Source organism: Sander vitreus, chromosome 14 (assembly GCF_031162955.1).
Source record: "Sander vitreus isolate 19-12246 chromosome 14, sanVit1, whole genome shotgun sequence".
In the NCBI taxonomy this organism is placed as follows: Eukaryota; Metazoa; Chordata; class Actinopteri; order Perciformes; family Percidae; genus Sander; species Sander vitreus.
Window position 1 is genome coordinate 12,018,019 of NC_135868.1, and position 26,491 is coordinate 12,044,509.

At 42.6% G+C, this 26,491-nt stretch overlaps 1 protein-coding gene across 2 annotated transcripts; it reads left to right on the plus strand.

The window, feature by feature from the left end:
- Positions 1–257: 257 nt before the first annotated feature.
- Positions 258–25,153, plus strand: cgnb (cingulin b). 2 transcript variants are annotated; one of them, XM_078267357.1, is made up of 21 exons: positions 258–434; positions 6,140–7,287; positions 7,368–7,462; positions 7,570–7,633; positions 11,875–11,972; positions 12,195–12,327; positions 12,414–12,626; positions 14,457–14,605; positions 15,077–15,106; positions 15,651–15,771; positions 16,020–16,232; positions 16,356–16,454; positions 17,159–17,416; positions 17,513–17,683; positions 21,696–21,857; positions 22,022–22,111; positions 22,241–22,324; positions 22,480–22,598; positions 22,778–22,886; positions 23,485–23,648; positions 23,857–25,153. In XM_078267357.1, exons 2-21 carry the CDS (start codon positions 6,169–6,171, stop codon positions 23,987–23,989), a joined length of 3,624 nt encoding a protein of 1,207 aa, XP_078123483.1. In that variant the 5' UTR covers positions 258–434; positions 6,140–6,168; the 3' UTR covers positions 23,990–25,153. The 2 variants fall into 2 exon arrangements, with proteins under 2 accessions (XP_078123483.1, XP_078123484.1); XM_078267358.1 differs by lacking the exon at positions 15,077–15,106.
- The last annotated feature ends 1,338 nt before the right edge of the window (positions 25,154–26,491 follow it).

Genomic DNA, 26,491 nt, shown 5'->3' on the forward strand with positions numbered 1-26,491 from the left:
TCAGCATTTATCCTGATCTGCAATGGTATTAGATATAATTATAGGCCAATACTGCCATGCAAACATTTTTAAATTGATTGAGGAATTATTTTCCACAATACCTCTGTAGAAACGGGTCCCACTAGCCGTTTCTCTGTAATAATTAACCCGTGTTGTGCATGTGTACAGAGATGAAACTGAGCCCACAGCAGGCACCGCCTCTTCGGGGAGCCGCCCACCAATGAAGTCGGTCCTGAGGCGGGACGATGACTATCCGATGTGCTGGCAACAGGTTGCACTGGTAGCGGGGGAGAAATTTCCCGATGTCCTCAGTTCATTGATTAACATCTTCTCATCCCACCAACACTGTACAACGCTGCTGCTACGGTGTGGACTGGTACAGGAGCGCTGACTGAGGAGGGAGCAACATTTCGCGATTTGGATCACCTTTGCAGGTGCAGTAGCCTAGAATAAGTATTCACACAGCTGCTACTTTTTTACTGTACATTTACTTTTGTGGGATCAGGTGGGGAAAGTGCAACACGGTAAGACCCGTTTTGCCGAGCGGGCATTTAATAAAAATTGGATAAGCAGACATGGACACCTGTGGCTTTGTGATTGGATTTGACAGTCGTCGTCCTGTGCCCAGGTTTTCCTGCTCACGAAAATGACCGAGAACAAGCATCAGGCTTTTGTTGTTCGCTTTCAGGCGTGTTGTCAAATGTTTGGTCGCAGCTTTGTGTGTGTACTCCGCTGCTGTCTATAATTGGATCTGACTGCGCCGCGTAAAGAGGATATGAGAGGTTATTATAGCAGGTAAAGGCTTAAAATGCATAGGACGCGTTAGGAGGCAAGTGCATCGGTTGTTTACCTTGTTGCTTGGCTCGAGTAAACAACCCGGTGGTTTCGACGCGCACCGATACTGACTGACCGAGTAGCTAAGTCTGACGCAATTAATCCAGGAGCAGACAGGTGCTCAGGGGCTTACTCTGCTCTAATGGTTTCTCCTGAATAAAGTATCTTTAATTTACATATTGCTATGAATTTGAAAGTGATTTTATTTAAATTTATCAGTCAAGCTGTGTAAATAATCGAACACTTTCCAAGAAAATACAATGCAGGCTTTGTATTGATCAGATGTATGTGGCTTTATCAACTCCAGGCTAGGAAACACAAGCCTCATGATCGTCCCTCATATCCTTGCCAACATAGTTTACAACTCACTAGCAGTTGGGAGGTGTAGTAGAAATAGTCCTGACCTAAAATGTGTGCTTGGGGCACACTTGAAGCTCACTTTAAGGTGTTTATGTAAACATGTACCTTTTTAATGAGGGACTAATTTTACCATATTGTTGATGATTAACACAAGATGACCTGCACCGACCTCTCTAACACAGACCACAATACTGGTAATTGCAATAGTTGACAGTCTGGCTTTTCTGTTTTAACTGTACTCACCCCAAAACAAACTCTAGCCTATTAACATTTTCTGTTATTGGTCTCAAATAAAGCTGGGGGATAATTCATTATTATCATTTATTGTCTTTGATTAGAATCTAATGGTGATATGTTCATATAGCCTGATTGATTTACAAAATCCTGCTATCTGAATGATGCGTTCCAAGCAAATACATATACTTAAAAACAAACAAAATTAGTGAAATAAGTTTGTGTTTTGGATGTGTGAAGAGTTACATGATGTAATGCAGCAAACACAATTTGATTATTTTATATGAGTGTGCATATATTCTCATTTATACTTTTATATTTAAACAGATTTCAGAAACATTCATTATTGATTATTCTATCAATAGGCTATAAAATGTCAGAAAAAAGTGAAAATGCCCATCACAATTTCCCAGAGCTGAGGGTTTGTTTTGTCCAAATCGTACAGATGTTTAATTTACATGGATTTAAAACATAGAAAAGCAGGAAATCCTCTTTTTAAGGGGCTGGAACCAGTGAATGCTTTGAGTTTTTGCCAGAAAAATGACTTGTATCAATTGTCAGAATTGTTTCCAATTACCTCTCTGTTTGAAGAATCTCGTAACTAATCTCATAATATAGGCCTACTGACATTGATTTCAACCAAATCACCCAGCCCTAGTATAAAAGTAGCTTGTCATCTTGTTCAAGGGCAGGAGACACTGTGGGAGAAAGTTGAAGATCAGACGTGTTGTAGGAGGCAGAGGAGGGTGCAGGAACAGGGCCAGGGGAAAATGAGCTGGGTGAGGAGAAAGAGAAGCGTGATGACAGATAGGCCCGTTTGGTGACATTCCTGTCTCTGTTGACACAGCCATTCCTTGTACAAGAGAGAGCACCAGAGGAGGTGAACCTGTTGTCACCAAGCAGTGCTCAGATACTAGCTGCTGAACAAAACCTGAGCCTTGAAATCTGTATTTACCCAAGGAACATATTTACACCTGGGAGCTTTCTGTGTGACCAGTGATCCACAGCTGAGGGCTGAGCACCTTGACAATAGACATTTATATCTTCCTTCTTTTTATTTTTATTTTTTTTATAAAGATTTCCCCACAGAAGTAGTTTTTAACCTTGAGGTCATTGTTTTGCTGTCCAGTGTGCAACATGGTCTGCAAATCTGGTTGTTATGTTTGAATGGCAGAATTAATTTGTTTTGCGCTATATTTTTAGTCTCCAGTTTGTCGTCTTTTAAGTGTGGAGTCTCTTCACTTTTTATTTACTGCTTATGTGGACAGTTTTCTGCATGTATAGGCTTTACAGTGAGTGCTGCCCTACTTCTCAGTTTCCTCCTAATCTGTCTTTATTAATACAAATGCAAACCATGCATGGTGCCGAGTGTTAAGGGAACGTCTGGAATCCTAAGAATGTTTTTAGGAAAGACAAAGGCTGACTTTGATTCACCAATCTAACCTCAATGCCAGTCAAGGTGCTTTGTGTTACACTATAACCAGCGGTCAGTCAGAGTCGGTTACATTTTAATTCATGTGAGAGTCACATCTGTAGGTGCTGGACAAAGGAAACAGACCAGGGTTGGAGTACAATGGTGAGCTCTGTAAAGCAAAAAGCAGCTTTAGCAGCACTTCAATACAAAGATGAATGTGTTCAAGAGAAATAATACTTTGATGTGACTGCAATAACACGTTTAACATAATTCCACATTACTTAGTACTTTCTTGCCACCGAAAACAGTGATTCTTATTAGATCAACTACCTGCAATCAGATGGGGAATGCACAGCAGGTTTGTGCATATGTCTGTGCACGCCCTTCAAGTTGTGTGTGTATGTGCACACACTTGAGCCGGTGTGTGTGCCTGTACTGCTCAAAGTAAACAGTCTACGCCTGAGTGAGTCTATCTGAAGTCTGGTGACTGTGGAGACTCTGGCAAAGGCAGAAACGGAGAGAGGGGAGGCCCATTCCTGACATAGCCCCCAGTGTTTAATGCTCCACAGAGTCTGGACAATAGAAGGAGTATTCACTTTCTCATAGTGTTCATCACCAAGCCCTTTTTCAGAGCATATAAGGTGGACATGCATAGGTTAGATTACTAACATTGTATCTGACTGAGTTTTAGCCTGTAAACTGCAAATGTTTTGATTTTAATGATTTCAATCATATATTTTAAGCAAACATACAGTATACTGGATTCAGCTTCTCAAATGTGAGGATATATGGTTTTCTTTGTTATGTATACTATAACACAATATCTCTTTGGTTAGATATTGATCCGCTATTCCACTTCCATATAGTTTTGAGAACAAAAAAAAAAGATCATAATCAAAGCAACAGATCAAGCTCCAAAAATCCTGGATCCTACATTTTCCATCATGAAAAGTTCCTTCCTGAGGCTATGTTCCAGCGGCTCCGTGCGGAGCTTAGTGCTGGCCAAGACGATTGTGACTGGTTTAAAGAAATGCCAATAAACCAGAGCACGTTTTTCTCCACTCCCGGAATGCTGTGTGGACCCTCCTTTGCAGCGCTGTGGAGGAAGGTCTGGCAAAGCGAGACTAGCCATCATGTAACAAATAGCAGCTGAGATAACTCTGGTGACATCATCTGGGTTATTTTCTCAGACTTTAGAAATCTCCTAGAGACAAAGAAGACATTATACAACTTGTATCACAGGCTGAGTAGTACTCCTCTTGACAATTAAACTGACCGTTATTGTGTAAAATCAATGGAATGCCCCTTTAACACAATATTAAAGTCAGTAAAACACAACACAAACTGTCAGTATCAGGCGGTCAGTTGCCACTGTGGCCACCAGTAGTGCAAATATACTGTATATCCACTCATGTCAAGTCAACCACCTACACACCTGTACAGCAGGTTCAATTGTTCTAGTTGTTTCCCTGTTTTCCCAATATCAAAGTCAAAAAGACATTTAGATCTCTCTCACTCTCTACTTTCCAGCAGTTCGAATACATAAAAAATACCTAAAACTCATCATTAATAATGAATGGATGAAAACATAAACACAGTCAGCATGCTTATGTAATTGCATATTGATTACTTCCGTGTGTACACACACACACACACACACACACACACACACACACACGCACACACACACACAGTCACACTCCTGAGAGCTATTGCAAAAAACCAGGATAAGGGATTAAGCCGGGATATTCCCTATTCCTGTTATCCTGGATGAATTTAGCATTGACTTGGTTGCAAGTTCTGTTTACTCAGCAGTGTTTTTTTTACCTTATTGTTAACAGCCTGCATTAAAATACAACAGGTGCACAATGCTGTTCAGTTAAGCACTGTTATTATTTTAACATTGTGACCATTATTTTTATTATTCATTGTTACTGTTCGATTGAGTTTATGCTATTCATATTGTTGTTAGAACAAATTGCCTCTCGGGGAGTTTTCTAAGTCTAAGAAGTTTGGTGAATATATTATGGCAGTTGTTGAGATAATTGGAAAAGGCTGATACAGTTGCAAATGTGTTTTAAATGAAGTCAGTGATGAATGATAATATATAAAGTGCTGTACACCTGTTAGTGGTTCTAACAATGGCAGACTGGTCAGAGACCAATGCACCTTTAATTATTTTAGTTTATTTATTTTTGTATTTTTTAACAATAAAGGCTCATGTATGTTCCTCTTCCATGTGCATTTTATCTGCCATAGCACACAATGTGTGTTCTCTCCAGTAAACTGCGACTATATTGTACATTTTTAAAAACCTATCCTAATTGTAGAATCCTCCTTAATTATAGTCTGAGTTCACTGGACCAGTAACTATATAGTGCAGGCTACTGTACATTCATGAAACAACACCTCAATGGTTTTTGACCTTCTATTTTGCTGGGGGGAAATAACTGATGAATACTGTGTTACAGTCAGGTTTACAATGTGCATTAAATTTATCACATAATTATCTTTATAGTTTCAAGATTTCAGAGTCCAATTTCTTCAGTGTCTTTCTTTTCTATGTCCATATATAGGAGGAAGCAAAGCATATAATATGTAAAGAAGGAAACTCTGCCTCTGTAAAAAACAAAAACAAAAAACAGCGAGAACAAGCGTGGCAGAAGCGGTCTGACTGAATCTAAAAATATACATTTAACTGCTCTTAAATTAAACCATTCAAGAAGTTAGGCTAATTATTTCCACAAACGAACAGTTGTACACTTTGCCTGAAAAGCGAGCAGTGGAAGTTAATGTTACTTTCCCTGCCTTCTCATCACACCCTCTGGAAAAGTAGGCCTCAACCTGTACAAAGAGGTTCCTAGTGCCCAAATGGCATATTTGTCATAACAAGAATTCAGTCATTCTGGTTGAGAAGGAACTAAACCTGTAGAGCAGCAAGAGAAGATGTTTGCTTCATCAAGTTATACCGGTAATCTGATATTATTGCCGAGTCGGAGTAAGTCCACCTGGGCAGAAGGAGTGACACATGCAGGTAAAAATGAGGTATCTGAGTTAGGGTGTAATAACCCTTTGTAAAGCCTGGTAACAGCAAAAGACAAAAGAACTAAATCACATCTTAAGAGTGTAACAGCTGGAACAAAGGCTCTGAGTATGTAATCATCTGCAGGTCTGTATTGTGGAATAGGGGAAAAAGGGAGTCTTAGCTCGAGACTTTCATTTTCACTTTCATTTTCACTTGTTCCACTGATTCACCTGATTTGCATTTTTGCTGTTTTCCCTTCCCTGTCTGCCCAGGCTGCTTGCTCAGAAACCAGGAAGTCAGCATGAGCACTCTGTCTACTGACAGGAAGCCTCTTGTGGATTACGGCGTTCAAATCCGCTTCATCAAGGACCTCCATGACACAGGCGGAGGTTATCCCGATAAATCCAGAGGAATCAACAGTGCTACCCTTCCTTCCAATAAGTATGGGGTGGCAGTGCACGTTCAGGGAATCTCTGGACAGCCTTATGTGGTCCTGAAAGATGGTGAGAAAGGTGACTCGTACGGAGTTCAGCTCAACACTCCCACCCCCAGCTCAGGGCCACCTTCACTGTGCAACAGCCTCCCCAAAGCGAATAAAGAACCAGCAGAATTAGCAAACTCTTTTAGCCCTGCTGTAAATACAGCACACTCCCCTGTTTCTCCAGCAGAGGATGAGGTAAGGGAGATTTTTGAGAGCCCTCATAAAAGACCTCCAGGGGACGGTCAAGCAGGAACACAAGGGGAAGAGGAGGGTGGAGCTGGCAGACAGGGTGAGAGGCCAAAAGCTGAACCCCAACTCAAAGCAACAAGTGAGACAGAGAAAAACAGAGATAGGACTAGTAATGACAAGTATAATGAGGCAGGGCTGAAACCAGTCAAATTAAACAGTGTGGCACCCAGAGGGGTCAAGCAGCCTGCTGCCTCTGGTTACACTGGCTCTTTGGGGAGATACAGTGGGAAAAAACAGAGCACATATTCCCCTTCGGAGTCGTTTCCAGAACCTCCAGCATCAACTAATGAGGAGCCCATCCCTACAATCGACACCAACTCCCTGGCTCCCATCAACAAGCTCATCAGTAAGTTCAACAGTGGGACACCAAGCAGCGCCCCGCAGACGAGAGGCCGGTCTGGAGCGAGGCAGCGGCTCAGGTTTGACGAGCGCAGGCGGTCAAGAAGTCTTGATGCTAGAAAAGATGTTCAGCATGAGGTTCTCTCACCTAGCTCTCCGATTCTGAATCCCTACGCTGCTCTTCTGTCTACCTCCTCCAATGTGTTGGCGTCATCTACCCCAGCAAGCAGAAGCCTGGGAAGCAGCCCTGCATCTGTTTCCAAGGTGACGGCACTCGAGGCCCCCAAGCCGAGCTTTAAGTCGCCAGGGAAGTTTGTTGCCAACACCCATCCAGCTGTAGCCAAAAAACCTGTAAGTACCAGCAATTGTGAAGTATTAAATTCTCTTTGTTTTTTGTCTGTTTTCTTACTCTGCTATCTCTCTATTTAAAGGAGATAACTCTGAGGAGCCTGTATCAAAGTAAAGAGGTCATCAATGGGGAGGAAGCACAAGCAAAGCAAGCTGTTCACAACATCCTTAAAGATGGGTAAATAAACTACAAGCATGATATCCTAAATGGCTAGAATCATTGTTAGTGTGTACAAATATATGTGGCTTTCCAATCTAATTCTCTGTCCACTGTTTCCTGATCAGCACCAGTGAGAGATACCTGAAAAGCAAGGTCAACCACGTCTATGAGACAACTGACAGTTTTAAGGTACGAGAAAACTGATTTTTTAGATGCATATACACATACGGACTTTTACTTATAGATTAGAAAACAGCAATGTAATGGAAGTTCGTTCTTAACCCGGGTAACAGTGTGTGTTATAAATAATGTCAATTCAAATGTCCGTGTCATTTTCAACCATATCTCACCGTCTTCATCAGCAAATAGAACTAGCTCACATGATTGCACGTGAGCCACTTCCATTTACTGGGAAGATTATGAGATTTGGTTGAAAGCACAAAAAAAAGCTTCTAAGTGGACCTTTGAGTTGAGATTATTTTGTCACACATTAATAACTTTGTTGTTCTTCTTGTTAATACCATGTTTAAAAAATATCTGCCAATCATTTTGGGATTAATATCCAGTTCCATTCTTATATTTTGAAGTTCGCTGGTGGCGTTTACATTTTTATTACAGATTGTGCCTTTTTAAAGAAATAGTTCAACGTTTTAACAAATGTGCTTTTCTGTGTTATGCAGAGAGTTGGATAAAGAGATTGATACAACTTGAATGTCTGTAAAGTAAATATTGAGCTAAAACCAGCAGTCTGTTAGCTTAGCTTAGCATTAAGACTGTAAACAGAGGCAACAGCTAGCCTGACTTTGTCCAAAGGCAGCAACATCTGTCTACCAGCACCTCTAAAGAGTCTTTATGCTCAGCTAAGTTTACTGGCTGCTGGCTTCGTATATACCGTACAGACATGAGAGTGGTGATCTTTAACTACTAGCAGCTGCAGTTGCTTTACAATTTATAGTAGCATAATTATTTTTTCTTTTGTTTTGCAGCCTTCTAACCTAAAAGCTTCCCTCATTACAAAAAGCTTGCCAAATTGATTGTATGCATTTATAAAACTAAGACAATGCACACATTTATAACGTAATCCAATAAGCTTTTGTGGTGTGCGTTCAGCATGATGGTCAAACAAAAGTGTAATGGTATCTGTGAAGGGCATCTTCTCAACAGAGCAGCTCTTGTAAAAATGCTACTTGATGTTTGGCAGCCTGTCCTCTTTTCTGAGGATATGAAGTTTCTATTTCATTCACATTGTCTCCAAGGATCCTCTTTGGGCAGGCCAAAAAATGTGAAAATTAAAGAGCATGCTGAGTATTCCTCTGTCAATTTTGGTGCTCCTGTGACACCTTATTAAAATAGATTGTGCCATGTTTTTTTATGAGCATGAGCACACTACTTCCTTTACATTTGCATAATTTTGCATAAATCTACATACAGAAGTTATTCCTTTGTGTCCTTAGCTTCTTATATTACATGCACTTGATTATGTAAGACCCCTTGTTATGTTCTTCTCAGTGTGTTTGCGACCATTGCGGCCTGTGAATTGTGAATTTGGTCGTCTTGTCTCTTGGCAACGATGCACCTGCAGAGGAAAGCTGTTGAGGGCTCAGTGTGTGTGTTAAGGGCGCAGTCATTGAGAGCCATCAATAATTAAGTTGGACTGGAACCATGCACCAGCTGGGGGTTGGCTTGCCGGGTGAGACAGAGCCTTCTCAGAGGGGTCTTGTGTACAAAGCCTCCATGTTCTTCATGGCTGTAACCATGCTCTCCACTTTAGTAGATTTAGTGGCTGATTTCTCAGTTCTGCCTCTATACCAACATTTTGCTTATGTCAAGGAAAACTTTATTATCCACAAGTAGGAAATTCATGTGGTCACCATTACACGCTCCATTGTTATACCGACTACTGCATAACATTAAAAACATAAATACCAAACATTAAAAGAAAGGAAAAACAAGGATGAGATAGACAAAGCAGTAAGAACATTGAAGAAACATGACAAGCATGTATGATACAGTATGCTCATAGTTTAAAATGCCTAAGAGTTTTTAAGTCTATTGTTGTGCAGTCTAATTGCTGTAGGCACAAAAGACTTGCTGTACCTTGTAGTCCTAATGTTCCTTTGCAGGAGTCTGTATTAAGCCAAAACATAAGATCATAGCAGGGTCAGATGAGTGTCCGTGTGTGTTATGGAAGGACCATCCAAAGACAATCAGTGGCAGATAACTCTGAAATGTCTGATGTCAGGGAGTTATCTGCATTTCAGGGGGGTAATGTAGGGTAGGTTTCACATTCCCTCTGTACCAACAATGTCTGTGGCTCTTTCTAAGTGCTTGTGGTGTGTTCTGACTGGTCTAATGCAGTGTTGCCAGTTAATGTGTGTCAGTGGGAGAGTGATGGAGTTCATGCACACCCTGTTTGTTCCCCTGGTTAATTGAGGATCAGATGCTGGTGTGTTGGGTTACTTTAGACCAAGAACGTGATGTATGTCTGTGTTTGTGAAAAAAAAATGAACACTGATCACTGTTTTTTGTTCAAAATTACAAGGGACTAGAGCACAGGTTTACCCCTTAAAAATGAAGCCATGTCCTATTGCCACCCCTCGTCGGGTTGCACATGTTTACAAGTTGTAACTATTTCAACCAAAGAGTGATTATTCCTTCTCAGGTTGCTTTAATAGAAATATTGGACACTCCTGGTTCCGTATTAAAAAGTCCCATTCATTTTTCCCATAAACAATGTTATGTAACTCACAGCTGTAGCTCTTCTACAGCTTGGATCAGCATGAAACTCTTCTGGTTGAATTATCAGTACAAAAGATCAACTATTGTGAAAATATCTGGTCCTTTTTGATAAAAGTGCAAGTTCATAAAAATGTAAGGAAATAAGTTGACTACGACTCCCAAAGTGCATTTCGGCAAAAATAATGTGGGTTTAAAATAATGTGTTAGCTTCCACTCAGTGGGTAGAAGCTAACAATTATGAAAAAACTGATTTTACATACTGCAGTTTAAATCAATTTACTTTTGGATCAATATTGGAGGAATTCGTCAAATAATGAGCTGTGTTCTGTTCACAAATTCACAAATTTGGTACAGCTCTGACTGGCTTCTTGTCCACGGCAACGGTGGCTGAGGCTCATGGGTATTATGGGTAGTATTTAGAGCCGTCTGCCATGCAAAGTGACGGACAAAACATGATTTCTCAGAAATAAAGTTAAAATGATTCAAACCTATGGCCGTAAACTAATCCTATCTGGTTGTTACATTTTCCACGAGAGTACCATGTTTCTATGTTAAGTTTCAATGAGGATATTAATTTATAGAAAAATAGGAATAAAGAATACTGAAAAACACTTCTAGAATCAGATTCTCCTCTTACTTTGCAACTCTAGGACTGAAGTGTAATATTATTTAGTAATTCATGAGGAAAAAAGTAAGAAGAAAGTCAGAAAAGATAAACGTTTTGCATAACACAAAAAAAATTGTCTTCTCATGACCCCTAAGATTTATCTTGCGACCCCTTGTTGGGAACCAGTGGACTGGTGGCTATCAAGACCAAATCCTCTATTATATTAGATCAGACTTTAATTGAATCTCCTTTGCATTATGTAATCACATCATCCTCAAGTATTTCTGCTAAGACTGCAAGGCAGGAGAGGAGAGTCTCTTTTATTTTAGATAATTAATACACATAAGGATACAAAGATGCAATTCACTCAAAGCACTCAAATTAACTTATGTTATCTTCTTTTAATGATCTCCTTGTGAGGACAAAGAGAAATGTCCAAGTATGGGATAATCTACAAACTGTCCTGCAGGGAATGATAGGAAAATGAAACAAATCTGTTCAAAGTACATATTCATAATCCATCACTGATAAGAAACAAATGTGAGGTCCCTTGAGGAGCGCAACCGTCCGTGATCCTCGCTTTGTCTCTCTTCTTCTGCTTCTGTGTGTGCGTCCGTGTAATGAGTGTGTAGGAGGATGAGAGCGGTTTCATGGGCAGGCTGCACTTACATCTCCTTTTCAGAAGCCTTGATGAGCGGTGGAGTGGTGTGGGCGACGCTGCTCTGGCTCTGCTGCTCCAGCTCTGCTCCCCTGCAGCCTGTCAGAGAGAGTTGTTAATGTGAGGAGATTGTCTTTTTTTTTTTGACAATGTCTGAGCATACTGGCAGGGCCTCTTCTCCCAAAGATGTTTGACTGTCAGAAACTAGGGCAAGGAATCCAAAAGTGTTTCTTCTTTTTGAAGTTTCAGATAACACAGAATGCATAATGTATTTTCAAGGTCGACATTGAATGACGCTGCAATATTGCAATGTTTCCAGTCCTCTCGCTTTGTCCTCTTTTTCTCTGTCTCACCCTAAATTTCTCTCACACTTTCTCTCTGTGTGTGTGTGTGTGTGTGTGTGTGTGTGTGTGTGTGTGTGTGTAGAAGGGAGGATCTGACGGGAGCTTCAAAAAGGGGAACCTCGAGGAGCTTCAGGAGCAACTTAATCGCTGCAAGAAAGAACTGCAGCAAGTCCATGATGAGTAAGGACCTGTTATCTTGTACGTGTGTCTGTGGGTGCATGTATTTGTGTGGTTTTGCATGTACAGCGTGCACACTTAACAACCAATAATAAGCTTCTAGTTATTGCTCCTGTGGCTTTTTTGTCAAAGGATCATTTCACTATTGTCTGATCGATAGGTTTGTTAATGTGTTTTGCGTTGCAATATTGATTGCGTGTGCGTGTGCCCTGTGCGTGTGTGCAGACTGGCCGAGGAGCGCATAGCCAGAGAGGGGGCAGAGTCTCGTCTGCGCCTACAGGAAGATCAGCTGGCTGAGCTTCAGGAGGAGCTGAGGAGGGTTTCAGAAAACTCGCCTCACTCAGACTCACTGCAGTTGGTAAATTTCACTCGTAAATTTCACTCCGGGGAGCACACTCAGACTTGTTTGCTTGCTTGTCTGTCTGACTGTCTTTCTTTCTGCAGGATGTGATGACTCTGCAGGCCGACCTTGCTGAGGCTGCCATGTTACGTCAGCGCCAGGAGGAGGTTCTACGCCAGCGGGAGCGGGAGCTGACGGCCCTGAAGGGGGCACTAAAGGAGGAGGTGGAGTGCCATGACAGAGAGATGGAGGCTTTGAGGGAGCAGTACAGTGAGGACATGGAGAACCTGAGAACAACCATGGAGCAGGTCACACAGGTGGATGGCACTATCATTTGCATTTTGTGTAGAGAGTCAATCACACAAAACTTGACTGTATTGTAGCTCATACATTCTTGAAATGGATTCATCTGTAGTTGTCAGTATTTGAGAGTTCAGGCTTAACTTATTAGCAAAACAATTTTTTATTAGATTAAAGATGGAGATAACAGGATTAAAACTCTGCAGCTGAGACAGAGAAGACCCAAGAGACTTTGACTGTCTCAACTGTCTCTTCCAATATCTGACTAATGGTACATAAGTATATTAATCATTAAAAGTAAAAGAAAATCTGTCACTCTGCGTTATTATCAGCAGCCCTGATAGATGATTCTGAGTTTTGACATTTTTCTTAAGTACTACGTTTGTTCGTGTGCAGTTACTTTAATGTAGGAATAGTCTGTCCGGGTGTGTTTCTGACCAGATGAGCTCTGAAAAAAGAGATTCTTATCTCAACGGGAGGAACTGGTTTAATAAAACAAAAAAAGTGTTGGTTTAGTAACTCTGATGTCACTGAACCAACACAAGTGATTCAGTAAACTGAACAAAGAACAAGCAAGACGCTAATAAATACCACTTTAAAAGAGTGGGTCAGCTGCAGCTCCATTTTATGTGTCTTTTTAAGTCCATTTCAGCAACTTTCTTGCACTACAGAAAGTCTTTTAGACAGGTGCTTTGGCTCATAAACTGTGAAAAAACCAAAAGATTCTGCACACTGAAGACTACTTGTACTCACTGTGTGCAAGATTTTTCTTCTTTCTTTTTCAGCATTTTTGGTTTACAATTTTGATTTAAAAAAAAATATGACGTCCATTCTATTTTGAGCTTTTGATATTTGTGTTAGAACTCAACATAAACGTGTACACTGACACCTATTTTCACATTCACTGGTGTTTATCCTCATTATATTGTCTTAGTGTCAAAGGAAAACTCAGCAGATTACAGAGCAATTTACCAGGAAGGATTTCTAACCTCTTTGACAGCTACAGCAAAACCTGCAATGCAGCAATCGCAATGAATATTTCTCAGTGTAATTTCTGTTTTGTTACATCATTGTCTGCTAAGAACATTTTTGTCTTTTGAGTGAATCTCTTTGTTCAGATACAGTGGGAGTGAAGTTATACCTGTCAGGCAGTTTGTGCATCCTGCATCCGTTTTTAAGGCGATATTAAATTGTGCCTTGATGTTGCATCCACCCTAATATACACCCAGGCTTTGTCTTGTCATTCTGTTTAATGTGTCAGTATGCTGGCATTGTTCAAACACTGAGTCAGAGTATCATAAGGTCAGGCTAAGCCCAGTGTGCAGTGTTAGAAAAGAGAATTTTTGCTACTCATGATTGTAATGCAAAACTTTTCCAGTTGACGTTCCATTGAAGAGTTTCTGTTTCTGCCAAGTTAGACTATTTATGGAGCGCCGTACTGTAGGATGTGAAGTAGAGGAAATTTGAAGCATATATGTATATACAGAAATAGATCATTAGGCAGATTTTGGAAACACTAACAGTGAGTGCAGGAAATAAGCAGACAGGTTGGCAGCTGCTTTTGATGTGGCGATTTATTTGGTGAGAGGAGGATTAAAGTAGTTGGATCCTGATGAAGACATGCTGATGAAGGCATACGCCCAAAGATCTCTGTTCCCTTGTTCGGAACATTTGCTTGAAAAAGAAGCTGAACTACAGTAAAAGAAAATATGACAGATTTACGCATGTGAACCTCGTTTTGAATCACTGCTTTTACGTGTCATTATAATGAGAAGGGTAATTAAATATGGGGAATAAATCACAGTGACTCCCATGATAATAATCCTATCGTTCTTTTGTGTTTTCAGTCCCAGGAGAAGATAGAAGAGGAGAGGGAGAGGGTGAACACCTCCATGTTGACACTGGAGGAAGAACTGGAGAGCTGCAGAGATCAGGGAGAGCAGTGGAAGACGCAGCTGGACGCCACTGCACAGGAGCTGCACAACACCAGAGAGGAGTTAGTGTCTATAAGCCTTTCTAAACTAAATCAATCAATTGTTAGCTTGGAATACACATACTATATCTGTCTTAGTAACTAACTTCAAAGAATAAAAAAACAAACATTGCATAGGCATGAAGTAATGTTCAAAGACCGTGCTTATGTGGAAATCAATTTTCATTTTAAAGACCTCAGATAGAAGCTTATATTTCCAAGATCTCACGCTGAACCCATCTGATTATGTAGCCATAACATTGCTTTGGATCCACAGAAAAGACAAACATACACAGCTGCAGCAGCAATGCTTATCTTCCCAGCAACTCTTTAGACGTCATATTTTATACATTTTACAACCAGTTCAAAGAATTTAAAGTGCTCACTGAAAACTTTCGTTCTGTTAAATCTATGTGGATATCCTGAAGATACTGTTTTTGGTTCGGTCTTATTTTTTAATGCATGCACTCTTTCACTTAACTTTTCGATCGGCAGGAGTGGGACGCGCGTCGTCAGCAGTCGAATGTGAGAAAGAAAATCAATCTCACTGTTTGGTTTGAGTGGGTTTAGTCTTTTTTTAATCAGCAAATCTGAAATTCACTTGAAAAGCTCATACATCAGAGTGGATTTTTGTATCTGATGATTGTGATCATTAGATTGGGGAACCCTCTACTAACAGTTATCCAGTGATAATAAACTCAAACAATCATGCAGTCTTCTTTTTGAAATAGATTTTGTCTTAATGAAGTTATGTTGATCATTGTTTTATTGTTTTTTCAATAATCCAATCTTAACAACACATTTCCTGAATAAATTGCCAATTGCTATGTTAATTGCTAAAATACTTTGATTTTAAATAAATAAGTGATTCTTCTCAATTTAAGTTACAATCCCACAATGAAAGTCAAACAAAAGACAGATTGATGATGTTTTTATGATTAAGTGCAGTAGTTTTCCCCCTTGTGCTTTGTTTGTTGTTAGTCACTGTGTGTGTGTGTGTGTGTGCGTGTGTATTTATAGAACTACTGTTACCACTGTGTGTTCTCTAACAGCTACTTTCTCTCCGCAGGCTGCTAAAATCCAGTTTGGAGAAGGATAAATTTGAGGGCGAGCTAAAAGATCTTCGGGAGTCACTGTTTGGCATGAAGAAACAAATGCCTGCATCTGACGATATCAGCTCTTTAGCAGAGGTAATTCACACGTCAGTCACACACTGTGTGGGCAAAACGCAGGGGCTCAGCTCCTCTGTTGTACAGGATGATTATTGTTTATTTACTAGGGTTTCCTGTGGTTGAAGCTTCAATGGTGTCATTCATTTTTCCTGCACCCACACACACACACGCACACTTGCATGCCCCGTACTCATATTAACACATTGGTATGCACCCTGGCACATTCTTCTTACACACACGTTTTTCATCTGATTGCTTATCCCAAGGAGCTTCGGCGTTGCCATGATGATCTGAAACGGGCTCGCACTGATCTGGACAAACAAAAGAGCGAGTTAGGCGAGAAGAGAGAGGCACTTCAAGCCCTGAGGAAAGCGAGTGGAGAAAAAGAGGCTGAGCTTCTGTCTGAGATCAGCAGGTTGAAGGAGCAGTCGCAGAAAGACAAGGCCGAGCTGGAAAAGGCGTCCGAGAAGGCGAAGGAGGTGAAGCTTCATTTGTAGTCTATAGAAAATAATTGACTGACAATTTTTTACTAAATAGAAAGATCCCCGCAAGTTGTATGCACAGTCAGTCATATTTCTCTCTTGATCCGCTCCACTCTGCAGTCATCAGTTGGGTCTTCAGGAAAGACTGTGGTGGACCACGGCACCAACCTGGAGCTCCAGGAAGCAAACACTCGCCTCAGAGAGAGGCTGGCCCGCATGGTACTGCACAAAAAAAAGGAACACAGCTGTACACACACATACCATGAAAAATTATGTAAACCAATATACTGTACAAGAACAAAAGAAATAACCTCCCACACAGACTATATTTTCAACCGAGAGATGTGAAGTAAATTAAATCCAAAGAAAAACTCATGTAAGCTCAGAAAATAATCCCTCCCAGATAAATTTGCATAAGAAGCGCATTGTGCCTCATCTGAGTTGGAACAGCAACGCATTATAGCTTTTTTAAGTGCTATAATCTTGTTACCTTTGATGTGAAATGATCATGTGAAGAGCATAAACATACACAAATCATTGTAGGTGCAAAGCGAATACAAATCAACATATGTTTAGGATACATAGAAAGATTTTGGGCTGGAGTTTGAATGCAGTGATCAGAGCAATGAAGTACAGAAAATGTACTTCAATATGAAAAGACTTAAAGCTCTTCATTAGTCGTCACTCTCCCCATTTTACATGCAAAACAGGTATAACAATACAGACTGCAAAGGCAGATGAAAATCATATGGGTTTTCTGTGAGGTAAATATTGTTCTCTTCTTAACATGGCCTCATACAATTCAAGAAACATACATACCCAACATTAAAGGCCTATTACCTATGGCATGATAGTAATAAAACAAAAATGAGTCCACATGCTATATACCCAGGTTCATCAGTGGATATTTTCTCATTCTCCAGACAAGGCTTCACTCCAGTGTGCCCCGGAGCCCAGAGGCGGAGGAGGCGGTGGAAGCTCTGGAGGATGAAAACCGCTCCCTGAAGACTCAGCTGGAGGAGGCCAAGAGAGGAGCCACCCGCCTGAGCAAGGAGAGGGAGGAGCTGACCCGGCGGCTTGAGGAGAGAGACCTGGAGAGGGAGGCGCTGAGGAGGGGCAAGAGTGACCTGGAGGAGCAGAAGAGGCTGCTGGACCGAGCCCTGGAGAAGATTAACAAAGAGGTGTTTGTTAGGGTTAGAACATTGTCCTCGGTTGCTGATGTACAGAGATATTTTGATTCACCGCCGTTGCTCTCTTTCTGTCTTCTCGGCTGCCAGATGGAGATAATGATGGGAGATTCACGTCAGTCGGTGGCCGTCCTGCAAACACAACTTGAAGACTACAGGGAGCGCTCCAGGAAGGACCTGCTGGAAGCCCAGCGCAACAGCAAGGACAGGCTGGCTGAGCTGCAGAGGGCTCAGAGCAACCTCAAGGCACAGCAGGAAGAAGTGAGGACAAATAGGTTGGAAAATAGAAAGGATAAAAACCAGAACCTCTGAAATATTGAAAAAACAAGTGTGATATTGTTTTAGTACTACATGTTTTGTGAAATACAAGATCACTCCAATCATAAAAACTTAAAGCTTTAGTGCGTAACTTTTTGGTATTAATAAACGTCCGTTACATTCAAGCCATTGCCAAATTAGTTGATACAAAGGTAATTAAGACTATAAGTTCCACAAAACACTCTCTGTATTTCTCAGTATGGCTATGTTCAGAAGATTGTGGCGTCCGGTGACTTTCCCGCGCAGAAGCTTGAGTGAAGATAATTATCTCTTCTGAAGAGTCCATCATGTTTTTTTAATCCTCCGTAATCCTCCTTGGCTACTAGCAACTGCATGGAGGAGGGGTGGGGCGCGTGCGCAATCACGGAAGGCTTGTATCATGTGGACGCGCTGACAGTTTTGTTGTCATTACTTAGAATTCCTCATGGGGGCGACAGAAACTACGCACTATGGCTTTAAGTTTTAGCCTTTTTTTTTTAAAGCCCTTCATTAGTATTTTAAACCTTTTTAGCCACTTTAGCAGCGTAAATCTCTGGATGACAATGTCCGTGTGTTGGTTGGTTAGTGGGTCAGTCCACACTGAAATATCTCAACTATTGGATTGATTACCCATTTTTCATGGAATCGTAGAGGTTACAATTTCTATTTTTCCTGAGCACTTCTCAGGAAGGACTTCTCGTCAAATATTGATGTAAAAGTTAAAGGTTTTCCTTTATTGATTGTGTAAAGCAATTTTAGGAGTGTAAGGCAGTATTAATTGGGGCTCAAACCTTCATCCATCCATCTTCATCCGCTTATCCCGGGGTCGGTCGCGGGGTAGCAGCTCCAGCAGGGGACCCCAAACTTCCCTTTTCCCGGGCCACATTAACCAGCTCCGACTGGGGATCCCGAGGCGTTCCCAGGCCAGGTTAGAGATATAATCCCTCCACCTAGTCCTGGGTCTCCCCCGAGGCCTCCTCCCAGCTGGACGTGCCTGGAACACCTCCCTAGGGAGGCGCCCAGGGGCATCCTTACCAGATGCCCGAACCACCTCAACTGGCTCCTTTCGACGCAAAGGAGCAGCGGTCTACTCCGAGCTCCTCACGGATAACTGAGCTTCTCACCCTATCTCTAAGGGAGACGCCAGCTACCCTCCTGAGGAAACCCATTTCGGCCGCTTGTACCCTGGATCTTGTTCTTTCGGGTCATGACCCAGCCTTCATGACCATAGGTGAGGGTAGGAACAAAACTGACCGGTAGATTGAGAGCTTTGCCTTCTGGCTCAGCTCTTTTCGTCACAACGGTGCGATAAATTGAATGTAATACCGCACCTGCTGTGCCGATTCTCCGACCAATCTCCCGCTCCATTGTCCCCTCACTCGCGAACAAGACCCCAAGGTACTTGAACTCCTTCACTTGGGGGTAAGGACTCATTCCCTACCTGGAGAAGGCACTCCATCGGTTTCCTGCTGAGAACCATGGCCTCCGATTTAGAGGTGCTGATCCTCATCCCAGCCGCTTCACACTCGGGCTGCGAACCCGATCCAGTGAGTGCTGAAGGTCACAGGCCGATGATGCCATCAGGACCACATCATCTGCAAAAAGCAGCAATGAGATCCCCAGCCCACCGAACTGCAACCCCTCTCCACCCCGACTACGCCTCGATATCCTGTCCATAAATACTACAAACAGGATTGGTGACAAAGCTTAGCTCTGGCGGAGGCCAACTCTCACCTGAAACGAGTCCGACTTACTGCCGAGAACCCGGACACAGCTCTCGCTTTGGTTGTACAGAGATTGGATGGCCCTGAGAAGGGACCCCTCACCCCGCACTCCCGCAGCACCTCCCACAGTATCTCCCGGGGCACCCGGTCATACGCCTTCTCCAGATCCACAAAACACATGTAGACTGGTTGGGCATACTCCCAGGCTCCCTCCAGGATCCTTGCGAGAGTAAAGATCTGGTCCGTTGTTCCACGACCAGGACGGAATCCGCATTGTTCCTCTTCAACCTGAGATTCGACTATCGACCGAACCCTCCTTTCCAGTACCTTCGAGTAGACTTTACCGGGAGGCTGAGAAGTGTGATACCCTGTAATTGGCACACACCCTCTGGTCCCCCCTTTTTAAAAAAGGGGGAACCACCACCCCGGTCTGCCACTCCTAGGCACCGTCCCAGACTTCCACGCAATGTTTAAGAGGCGTGTCAACCAAGACAACCCCCTCCACACCCAGAGCTTTAAGCATTTCTGGACGGATCTCATCAATTCCTGGGGCTTTGCCACTGTGGAGTTGTTTAACTACCTCAGCAACCTCCACCAGGGAAATTGATGCCAATCCCCCCTCATCCTCCAGCTCTGCCTCTACCATAGAGGGCGTATTAGTCGGATTTAGAGTTCCTCAAAGTGCTCCTTCCACCGCCCTATTACCTCCTCAGTTGAGGTCAACAGCGCCCCATCCTTACTGTACACAGCTTGGATGGTTCCCCGCTTCCCCTCCTGAGGTGGCGAACGGTTTTCCAGAAGCACCTTGGTGCCGACCGAAAGTCCTTCTCCATGTCTTCTCCGAACTTCTCCCACACACGCTGCTTTGCCTCTTTCACGGCAGAGGCTGCAGCCCTTCGGGCCCTTCGGTACCTTGCAACTGCCTCCGGAGTCGTCTGGGATAACATATCCCGGAAAGACTCCTTCTTCAGTCGGACGGCTTCCCTGACCACCGGTGTCCACCACGGTGTTCAGTGGGTTACCGCCCCTTGAGGCACCTAAGACCCTAAGACCACAGCTCCTCACCGCAGCTTCAGCAATGGAAACTTTGAACATTGTCCACTCGGGTTCAATGCCCCCCAGCCTCCACAGGGATGCATGAAAAGCTCCGCCGGAGGTGTGAGTTGAAAGTCTGTCGGACAGGGGCCTCCTCCAGACGTGCCCCATGCAGGACTCCACTCAAGGTCTCCAAGAAGGCTGAATACTCTGAACTCTTGTTTGGTGCATATGCACAAACAACAGTCAGAGTTTTTCCCCCCACAACCCGCAGGCGTAGGGAGGCGACCCTCTCGTCCCACCGGGTTAAACTCCAACGTAGCGGCGCCAGCCGGGGCTTGTGAGTATCCCCACACCCGCCCGGCGCCTCACACCCTGGGCAACTCCGGAGAAGAAAAGAGTCCAACCCCTATCCAGGAGTATGGTTCCAGAACCAAGACTGTGCGTAGAGGTAAGCCCCACCAGATCTAACCAGTAGCGCTCCACCTCCCGCACAAGTTCCGGCTCCTTCCCCCACAGAGAGGTGACATTCCACGTCCCCCAGAGCCAGCCTCTGCTGCCCGGGTCTGGTCCGTCGAGGCCCCTGACCTTCACTGCCACCCATGTGGCAGCGCACCCGACCCCAGCGGTTCCTCCCACAGGTGGTGGGCCCATGGGATGGAGGGATGTCCGCCACGTAGCTTTTTTCGGGCTGTGCCCGACCGGGCTCCGTGGCAAACCCGGCCACCAGACGCCCGCTGACGAGCCCTCCATCTGGGCCTGGCTCCAGACGGGGGCCCCGGGCTTCCTCCGGGCAGGGTCACTTCATCCCTTCCTCGATTTTTCATAGGATTTTTTGAACCATTCTTTGTCTGGCCCTCACCTGAGACCACTTTGCCTTGGGAGACCCTACCAGGAGCACAAAGCTCCAGACAACACAGCCCTCAGGTTCATAGGGACACACAAACCTCTCCACCACGATAAGGTGATGGTTCCCGGAGAAGGGCTCAAACCTTACCCACTAATATAATTAAGACTTGTATGTACATACATGTATGTAAATATTTATTCCTCATTTAGTCTGAGAGTGTATGTAACTTTTTCAGTGTTACAGGGCATTCGTGTGAAAAAACTATACATTGAGGTTGGGGGGATTTTTTTAAAGACAGAAACTGCATGCAAATGAGTGGACTTTGAGTGAAATCCATGCATTATGGCCCCCTCCATCTTGTTTCTAGGTTTCCCGTCTGAAGAAGGAGCTGCTGGTGTGCAGCGAGGAGAAAGACAGCGCCCAGCTGGAGAGAGACCTCCTCAACAACCGTCTCAAACACTTGGAGAGTGAACTAGAATCAGAGAAGAGCACCCACACTGACCGCACCAGGGAGATCAGGGGCCTGGAGGTGAGGCTTTGGGGTCAAAGCTCATGAACTGGGGAATCTAAAGTTGGGTGGGAGTAAATCAGGGATAGGGTGAAAATATTTAAGGAGTGATGCATGTGAAGTTGAGCTTTAAATACAGGCAGATTGAGATGTATTTGTCTGTTTATCTGTGTGTACGTTCACAGGATAAAATTAAGACAATGGATATCGAACTGGATGAGGAGAGGAGCAACGTGGAGCTTCTGAACGACCGCATCACACGTAGCAGAGATCAGGTGCCACATAGAAATGGGTTATGAATACACATACACATACACAATACACACAAATAAGCAGTAATCCTATAATAGCTGTACTAACACTGCCTATTGATTCTGTTCTCCCATCTAACTTTCTCCTCTTAGGTAGACCAGCTTCGCTCAGAACTGCTGCAGGAGCGTTCGGCTAGACACGACCTGGAAATGGACAAAAGCGTACTTGAGAGACAGGTACTGTTCATCCACTCCGTACCTGCACATGCACATGCACACACACACACACACACACACACACACACACACACACACACACACACACACAGAGTTACAACTACGTTTTGCAAAATCAGTAATTTATTCACCAGACTGTACCACTTCCCTCCCAGTTGAAGGAGTTGAAGTCCCGCGTGGCGGACATGGAGGGACAGACTCGGCCCTCGCCTGGACTCAGCCTGCTGGAAAACAAAATTCAAGAGTTGGAGGAGAGACTGCGCAGTGAAGAAAGGTAGGACTGCAACTCATGTTTTAATGAGTCAAAGTACCAAAAGTCAGTCACTGTCAATACTAAAGCTACTTTTTTGGCATTTTATATGCCATAACATACCCGATAAAAAAATTCAAGAAAATTGTGTCAAATTATTGCAGTGTTCTCATATTGTGTGAATTCTGAATGTATCCTTAAAGAGAGAAGGCCGGCATACAGGCCTCTCAGAGACGAACGGAGAGGAAACTGAAAGAACTAAACGCCATGTTAGACCAGGAGAGAAGCCAGCATGTTGAGCAGAGAGATCAGGTAAATATCATTTAGTGTTTGCTGGTTAAACACTAAATGCTGATGCTCAAACCGGATCTAACTGAGTAAAGGAAAAGTTTAACGTTTATTTGCTTTCTTGCTGAGAGTTAGATAAGGAGATTGATCCCACTCTAATAAGCAAGAGTTGTGTAAATCTTCTCATCTAACTTCACGCAAGAAGCCAAATAAGTGTATTTTCCCAAATATTCTTTTAATGTTGGACGGTTGAAATTTACAGTCTTAAGTATCAAATACTTTCCTGTGGTTGTTGGCTGTTTGACCTGCACCTGCTGTTTAATCATTAACAGTGTTTAATTTTAAACCACTTTTTCAAAAGACTAATCTAATCTGTACTCCTCCTGACCCACACCCAACCTCACTTGGTCACCAGAACGCTCCCTGACCTCCCTTCCCCTCTCATCTTACTGCTACCTCAGCCTTTTTCATGTCGCTGTAGCAGCTTCCCTACAAACCCACACACCTGTCAAACCCGCTGCCCGTCTTGCTTCTTCCCCTCTGCCCCCTCGCGGCCCACGTCTTCACCTGTGACCTCCTCTGTCCCCCTCTAACCCCCTTGCCTCTCCCTCTCCGTCCCCAGCTGTCCCTGCGTGTGAAGGCGTTGAAACGGCAGGTGGACGAAAGCGAGGGAGAGGTGGAGCGCTTGGAGGGAGTCCGTCGGAAGGTTCTTAGGGACTTGGAGGAGCAGCAGGAACTCCAAGAAACAATGCGTGCCAAAGTCACAGCCCTGGAGACTGAACTAAAGTAGGACTTGATTTTGATTTTACCATTCCACATTCAATGCAAGATGACTTCCTTAACTCTCAGTATTTGACAAGTAACCATATCAATAACATGCGTCCTCTTTACACTAGGTGGCACTCTATAGTAACTAGCTGGACACATGTCTGTGTTCACTGAGCTGTAATTTATGAAAGTAAAAGAACGGAGTCTCTCTTTGTTTTTATCTCAGGCGGAAATCACAGCACACACATCTTGCAGCTCTGGGCCCCTCCACTTTAAGCTCTGAGGATGAGGATGGTTTCTATGACACCAACATCACCTCCATCCTGAAAGAGAGCCATCTACAGACCACCAACTGCTAAAGGAGGATGAAAAGTTTTTTTCAGAGAGAGGCACTCAGGGCATCAAGGACTCGCTTGTGTGAAGAACTCAGTTGCCATGCACTACATACAATACTTGCCTTGCAGTTGTTTATTTTTAGTAGCAGTCCAACAGAGGCCGGTTGTCAGGATAATTAGATTGCATATGTTGAGCATTCAGCTGCGATTATGATTGCTTCACTGTTTTATCTGTCTTGAGATCTTTTCTGTGTCTCCGTTATGTTAAAGAGAAGAATTACAGTTATACTTAGAAATACAAGGTTTTACTTCATGTACTTGAATCTTTTCAAAAAGGTGTGTTCTTTGTATTGACTGTATTTACTGTACACTACTGTGGTAGCGCATTACTGTGGCATGGTTTATGTTCAGAGGTCGTACAGTAGACTTGCAAATTCAAAACACTGTTAAACCAAAAAATAACATTAAAAGACTTTTTTTCTTATTGTTCCAGTCTTATATCTGTGTTCGCTTGTGCATGATAAGTTGCATCTGTCAGTGCTGTTAGCAGCTCAAAGTGTTCCTCTGTGTATTGAAAGTGATATTATGTTTTGTGTTGTTTACCTTTGAATGGACAATGATGGGCCATTTAAACTGAGCCTATATTTTTACACTATTAGCTGTGCATACCTGTTACTCAAGACAATCATAAATGCGTACAGTAGCACTGTGTATCCTCAGAGATGAATGCTCTCCCTATAGAGTTTTCTACTTTAACCACCATACTTCTGATGTGGTTTAATATATTGCTAAGCTTAATTCATGTGCATGTTTTCACTCAAATGCCTTAAAATGTAGCTTCATATCTTTATTTTCTTCATGTTGTCTCTGCATGTGTTCTGTTTATATGCTGCTGCTGTAATGGTTTAATAGTACTTAATATACTTGCCTGCGTTTGCGTTTCCTGTACATTCCTATTGAAATAATCTGGAAGTGTTCCACATTTCTTTTTGTTGCACCTGGCTGTGATGAATGTTAATTGTAATCTCCAGATTACATTTTGATGGTGTTATTACATTTTAAACAGAAACTTTTACAATTCGTATTGGGCAATTACAAGCAAGGATGCTATTAAAGCTGCTGGTAACATTTGTGACGGATATTGTAAGTACATTGGACAATGTGTTCAATAAAAAGAGGTATATTGTATATATATTTTTATTTTCTTGATTGCTGATGTACTTTAATACCAATATACTATTGAGCTTTCATTGTATTGTGATATTTCATGAAACAGAGAAAGATTATATTTTTCCATGCTCCTGTGAAAGGAGGTCAGAGGATAAGGTGACCTACAGTGCAGCACACCAGTTGGGATGATTCAGTGATTCAGCTAAAAGACACTTTCTGTATGAGGGGTAAATGTTTGAAACTTTAGTCCACCCTGCCTCCTTTTAGAAATAGTCACATTTTATTGAAGTTTTTTTTTTTATTTCTAACCCAATGAGGATGGAAGCCACATGAGCCATCATATCATATCCCATGGGTGCGGCCTTTGCATCATACCCTGTCCGCTTTGTGTACGTGTCTCTGATGGAGGTGTGCCAGTTAGCAGCAGGACTGAACCCAGTACCAATTAATTCACCTCTGATCCTTACTTTACTTCATTAAACCTGCACTGCACCACTTCTACTGTGTGTCCAAACAGGGCGATCACCAAACACTGAAGATTTTATGCTTTAAATGCCCCACCATTACAGTTATCCTCATAAATAAGAAAGTCACAAGATAATTACAAAAATCTATACATCTATGACTGTCCAAAATGTCCCACAGGACAATATTTAAATTTAGCAGATTAATATAAAGTGCTAATTCAGGATTACGTTTTACAATAAAATCTTAGGGAAACAAGGTTTTGGCTCATAAATTGGGACTTTGTATTTACAAGAGAAACCAGTTTAAATACAAATAAACCTGAGGCAAGTTCACTAGATACAGAGAATACAAGATCAAGGCCTGCTTCTGTCCTGCTGTTCTGTCTATGTTGCAGGTTTCTTACTATTTACTGCCAAAGGGAACAGATACATACATAGATTATCAGACAATGTGGTGTTATGGGTAACTTACTGTACTATCTGGAGACCAATAAAACAATTATAATTTAAACAGGATGAGCTATATTTAAGTAAAACTAAAATTCGTACTGTGTATTTTACCTGTAAATACTAACTACTAGTGTTTTACCTTATTGTATCACAGTATAGCTATCATAGACCTTATCGTGCCTCATTATAGTCAGTTGCTAGTATATTGAGGATTAGACTATTCAAAGTACTAAGCGCAGCCTCAAGCTGTCCGCAAATCACAAACTGACACAGAGAAGAACAGGTCAGATGTTATGTGTCTAAGAGTGGGAATATGTTGTGTAATTACATCACAAAAATTGAAGGGGATTATTATTTCACATTTATTAATGAAACTCAAAAATGACGACATTAAGAATGAAAGAGTGAGTGTAAAAGTGTTGTAAAGATTTGGTTCTAT

Coding starts and splice junctions, on each gene's coding strand:
- cgnb (XM_078267357.1), top strand. CDS start 6,169: ATGAGCACTCTGTCTACTGACAGGAAGCCTCTTGTGGATTACGGCGTT. Junction 12,627..14,456: donor CCATGGAGCAGGTCACACAG/GTGGATGGCACT, acceptor TTGTGTTTTCAG/TCCCAGGAGAAGATAGAAGA. Junction 22,887..23,484: donor ATGTTGAGCAGAGAGATCAG/GTAAATATCATT, acceptor CTCCGTCCCCAG/CTGTCCCTGCGTGTGAAGGC.